Raw genomic sequence first — 6,000 nt, forward strand, 5'->3', positions numbered from 1 at the left:
GCTTTATTTGTTGCATAGATATTATGAACATTATGTGTGTGCACTAATATCCTCATTGTGGAATGTGGATTTTATGAAGTGTACTTTTCTGATACATTTAATTTTTTGGAGGTGGGAGGGGCTTGGTGTCTACCTTGTCTGGTATTAAGAGTTACAAGTAGTTATTGTCTCCATCTGCCTGGCAAACCTTTGTCCATCTCTTTATTTTTAGCTTTTCTGAATCACTGCATTTTAGGTACCTTTCATGTTTATAGCATGGATTTAAGTTTTGCTTTATGGGCTGTTTTGAAATAATGGATGAGTTAAACTTTTTCACATTTTTTTTTTTTAATTTTTTTTTCAACCTTTTTTTATTTATTTTTGGGACAGAGAGAGACAGAGCATGAACGGGGGAGGGGCAGAGAGAGAGGGAGACACAGAATCGGAAACAGGCTCCAGGCTCCGAGCCATCAGCCCAGAGCCTGACGCGGGGCTCGAACTCATGGACCGCGAGATCGTGACCTGGCTGAAGTCGGACGCTTAACCGACTGCGCCACCCAGGCGCCCCAAACTTTTTCACATTATTAATATGATTGAAATTTGGTATCAACTCTGTCATGTTATCTTATGATAACTTTGTTCATCATGTGACATTTATTGTATTTTTCAATTTGACTTTTCTTCTTTACTTTTTATAATTTCTTTTGATATTTAAGACATTTGTACTTTATTATAGTAGTCTCCTTTCTATTAATAATTTTAATAGTGCCCTTAATTCCCTTTTTTCTTATTTAACCTTTGCTGGTAGTTTGAATGATATACTTTGACTACCACCTATTATCTAGACAATAGTCAATGTACTTCATTTACTTTCCCCAACCACTGATCTCTCTCCTATCCCTATAGTTTTGCCTTTTCAGTGTTATCATATAAATAAAATCATGTATGTAGCTTCCAATGGCTTTTACTCAGAATCATATATTAGAGATTTATCCAGATTATTGTGTGGATCAGATGTTGTCGTATGTTCCTTTTAACTGCTGAGTTGTATTTCCTTGTATGTTTATGTCACAGTTTTGTTTGCTTTGTTACACTATTTTGAAATGACTACAGTCTCACACATAGTTGCAAAAATAGTACAGATAATCCTTCTTCCCAGCATCCCTAATGGCAATATCTTACAAACCAGGAAATTGATATTGGTACAATATAATTAATTAGTCCATAGGCCTTTTAGATTTCATTCATTTTTACATGCACTCATATGTATGTGTGTGCACGGTTTTTTTACACACCATACATATACCACAATTACAAGCAACATACTGTACTATATTCTCTATCAGCACCAAGGAACTTGCTCCCTTATGATACCTTTTTACAGTCACAAGCCTCCCCTTCTCCGCCCTGACAAACACTAATTTGTTTTCTATATCTTTAATTCTGTCATTTTGATAATGTTATATAAATGGAATTACACACAGTATGTAACTTTTTGAGATTGGGTTTTTTCATTTAGCACAATGCCCATGAGATCGATCCAAGTTGTTGTATTTATCAATAGTTCATTTCTTTTTATTGTTGAATATTATTCCATGATAGCGATGTACCACAGTTTGCGAAAGCTGAATGAAAAAAATACATTGTATATGTTTTCCTTCACAGAGGCTGGGGAAAAAAAAACCTTAAGAATTGCCAAAGTAATGTTAGAATACGTTTTTTATACATGGGTGAAATCATTGAGTTAAAAATATTAATCTGCATAATTTTTTTCTCTTTCATAGGAATCTTTGCTATAGAGATTTCTGACATGCGAAAAGATTCTTCACATCCTTGGGAAAGGTCAAAGTTACAAACGTTTTTTTTGCTATATGATTGCATTTATCTTTTGAATGCTTGACAATGTTAAATGTATTTATTAACTTTGTGCCTCTGAATCTGTGTTCTCATGTGCCATATCGCGGTGGTCCAAAATGATGTATAGAAACAAAAATGCATATGGCTCTTTCTATCGATGCAGTAATAGTGAGTGTAAAATCTGCTTACTTCACTATTGAACACTGTTATGTTAACTATCCGGAGTAAATAAAGAAGCTTATAAAAAGAGGGAAAAGTGTTTTTACAAAACTGATTTCCTTTCCTTTCTTGATATCTCAAATAATTGGTTGGTTAAATTTTTTCTTTGTGATTTGTGCTTTCATGGCTGGTGAAGTTGTGCCAAAATAGGCACAGTTTACCAATACTGGCCTGGGACCCAATATTCCATTTTGGAACCAACCTGACATAAATTCCAGGCCATAATCTGATTTCAAAGCAGCAGATAGTAGGAGTGTGTCAGAGTTTTAAAATCCATAGTATTGTACCACTAATTAACATACATTTTCTGCAATTGTGTTTATCTCTACTATTTTTAGAAAGGTAGGTGATGCTATATTTGTCAAGAATGTAAGATTTTTAAAAAATGTGTGTTTTAATAAGTTTTCTTTAAAACATTAAAGTACTGCAATCAACTTAATTGCCATTTTATTTATTTTTTATTTTTTGCCTATGGCAGGTGTCTATAATGTAGAGTAATAAGTTTAATGATATTTTCCTATTTCTCCTAAAATCTCCTAAATCTCATCTTTTCTCTCCATAGGCTTTGGCTTCATGTTGATATTAAAGCCTGGACAGTACTGTATTTTACATTTGATATAAGCTATTTGTATTCTTGCCATTTTAATAAAAAAAAACCCTAAGTCCTATCATTAATAATAGTCTTATGAAGTAGACAATTTCTCATTTTATATAGCAACTATGCAGTATCATTGCAGTAGGATAGTGTCCTGATTTAGGTCTTGTCTAATAATTAGCACAGTGATATTTTACTATAAATTCATGCTACATATTCATTTTAGTTTGATTTTTGAAAACTTTGAGGTTTATTCATCTAGTTCAAGACAATCATTATAGATTGGTTTTAAAAATTGAATAATTTAAAATAAGATGCCCTTTTGGGGAGCGTGGGTGGCTTAGTCAGTTAAGCATCCCGCTCTCAACTTAAGCTGGGGTCATGATCTCACAGTTCATGGGTTTGAGCCCCACATCGGGTTCTTCTCTGGCAGTGCAGAGACTGCTTGGGATTCTCTCTCTCTCTCGCTCGCACTCTCTCTCTGCCTATCCCCCTCTCACGTGTTCTGTCACTCTCTCAAAATAAATAAACTTAAAAAAAATAAGATGCCCTTTTATAAACATTTTAGAGAATAATACATAAAAAGTTGTTCTTGCTAATATTAATATGCTGATAAATGTAAAAATTAACGTTTACCAGGTGATGCAATGACCTAAGCACTAGGTTACCACAACATTAATTTTAGTTTATGTACCTTCTAGAAAAGCTGACAAGGAGCTGAGTGTCGCCTGTCATTTGCACTTAATATATGTTGTATGTGGAGGGCAGTATGTGGGGAGGGGAACATGAGAGAGTAGGAATGAAGTATGAGAGAAAATATTTTCATACTTGATTAGAAGTATACTGTAGTTAACTTGTCCCATTAATTACAGAATATTTAAAGGAAAATTATATAGTGAATATAATGGGGTAAACATTATCCAAAGTTTGGGAAACAGCAACTATATTCTTTGTTAAAACTTAAAGAAAGGATTTTTTCTTATGGTAATATTTTAAGAACACATATCACTTTAAATGAGATTCAAACCACTTGAGATAAGTACATAACAGCCAATTGATATGGTAGAGACTGTCTAAAGCAATAAAATACACAATGCAAAAACTATACAGACATATTCTTTTCTTGATGATAAAGAAATCTGAAAAAGAGCTCTCAGCTTTGAAATGTCATTTTCAATACAAAACATCCACTCTTGCTGAAGTAAGGGTGTTTTGAAAGAAGATTGTTAACGCTTTGAGTTAAATATCTCATAGGTGCTGGGTCTTAATGCCCCTAAACTAAGTTCCAGCAATGTCTCCCCCTTGCATTCTCTGCCATTGTTTCCCCTGGTAGAGTGTCACCAGGTACCATGTCAGATTCCTGAGCCCAGAGCCCACATGCCACCTCAGGTCAGTCCCTTCCCCTCTCATTCCACATTCACTCAACTTAAATATTAATTGCTACTACACAATACTGCTGAAAGAAATTAAAGAAGACATAAATAAGTGAAAAGACATCTCATAATCATAGATTAGAAGGCTTAATATTGTTAAGATGGCAATATTCTCCCAAACCATCTTCAGATTAAACATAATTCTTATCAAAATACCAATGGAGGGTTTTTTTTGCAGAAATGGAAAAGCCAATCCTAAAATTTATATGGAATTGCAAGGGACTCAGAATAGCCTAAACAATCTTGAAACAGAAGAACAAAGTTGGAGGATACACATTTTCTGGTTACAAAAAGTTACTACAAAGCTGCAGTAATCAAAATAGTGTAGTACCAGCATAAGGATAGACATATGGATGAATGGAATAGAATTGAAAGTCCAGAAATAAACCCATACATTGATTTTTGACGAAGGTGCCAAGACCATTCAATGGAGAAAGAACAGTCTCTTCAGCAGTGATGTTGGGACAACTGGATAACCACAGGCAAAAGAATGAAGTTAGACCCTTACACACCACATGCAAAAATCAACTCAAAATGGGTTATATATCTAAATACAAGTGCTAAAACTATAAAACTCTTTGAGGAAAACATAGAGGCAAATCTTCACAAACTTGGATTTTGCAATGGTTTTTTACATATGACTTAAATGACAAGCAACAACATGAATAGATAAATTGGACTTCATCAGAATTAAAAATATTTGTGCATCAAAAGACACTATCAAGAAAGTGAAAGAGCACACCTGGGTGGCTCAGTAGGTTAAGCATCCGACTTTGGCTCAGGTCATGATCTCACTGTTTGTGTATTCAAGTCCCATGTCAGGCTCTGTGTTGACAACTCAGAGCTTGAAGCCTGCTTCAGATTCTGTGTCTCCCTCTCTCTCTGCCCCTTCCTGGCTAGTGCTCTCTCTCTCTCTCTCTTTCTCTCTCTCTCTGTCTCTGTCTCTAAAAAGTAAATAAACATTAAAAAAAAAAAGAAAGTGAAAGATAACCCAAATAATAGGAGAAAATATTTGCAAATCATGTATCTGATAAGGGTGTTAGTATCCAGAAAAATAAACAATTTTTACAACCTAACAACAAAAAAAAACCTCAATTTAAAAATGGGCAAAGGACTTGAATAGGCATTTCTCCAAAGAAGGTAAAGTCAATATGTAGATGAAAAAAGATACTCAACCTCATTAGTAATTAGGAAAATGGAAATTAAAACTACAAAACAAATCACTCCACATGCACTATGATGGCTATATAGAAAAGATAGACAATAACCAATATCAGTTAGAATATGGAGAAATTGAAACTCATTGCTGGTGGAAATATAAAGTGGTACAGCCACTGTGGAAAACAGTTTGACAGTTCCTCAATAAATTCAACATAGAACTACCATATGACCGAGCAATTCAACTCCTAGGTATGTATCCAAAGAATTAAAAAAGTATTCAAACAAAAATTTGTGCATGAATATTCATAGCAGCTCTAATTCACAATTAGCAAAAGATGGAAACAACCCAAATGTCCAACTGATGAATGAATAAACAGAATGTGATATATCCCTACAATAGAATATTACTCAGCCATAAATATGAATGAATTACTCATACATGGTACAACATGGATAGCCCTTGAAAACTAAGTAAAAGAATCCAGACATAAAACTACATATTTTAAGATTTCATTCATATGAAATATCCACAATAGGCAAATCCAGAGAGACAGCAGATTAGTGACTGTCAAAGGACAATGGGGAAGGACTGCTTTGTGGGTACAGGGTTTCTGTTTAAGGTGATAAACAAGTTTTAGAACAGATAATGGTAATGGTTGTACAACATTGTTAATGTACTTAATGCCACTGAATTGTACAATTTTAAATGGTTAAAATGGTAAATATTAAATGTATTTACCACAATAAAAAAGTCAT

At 33.9% G+C, this 6,000-nt stretch overlaps 1 protein-coding gene across 8 annotated transcripts in view; it reads left to right on the forward strand.

The window, feature by feature from the left end:
• TSGA10 (testis specific 10) overlaps window positions 1-2,712 on the forward strand; it is a 155,261-nt gene extending 152,549 nt beyond the window's left edge. For 7 of the 8 annotated variants that reach the window (XM_042981204.1, XM_042981203.1, XM_042981206.1 and 4 more), the window contains one exon: window positions 1,764-2,085. In XM_042981204.1, coding sequence (XP_042837138.1) covers window positions 1,764-1,788 — 25 coding nt within the window. In that variant the 3' untranslated portion in view covers window positions 1,789-2,085. Of the gene's footprint in view, window positions 1-1,763; window positions 2,086-2,617 lie in introns of those variants that run through there. The other variant, XM_042981202.1, reaches the window with a different exon arrangement.
• Window positions 2,713-6,000: the final 3,288 nt, after the last annotated feature.

The sequence above is a fragment of the Panthera tigris genome, chromosome A3 (assembly GCF_018350195.1).
Source record: "Panthera tigris isolate Pti1 chromosome A3, P.tigris_Pti1_mat1.1, whole genome shotgun sequence".
Lineage (NCBI taxonomy): Eukaryota > Metazoa > Chordata > Mammalia > Carnivora > Felidae > Panthera > Panthera tigris.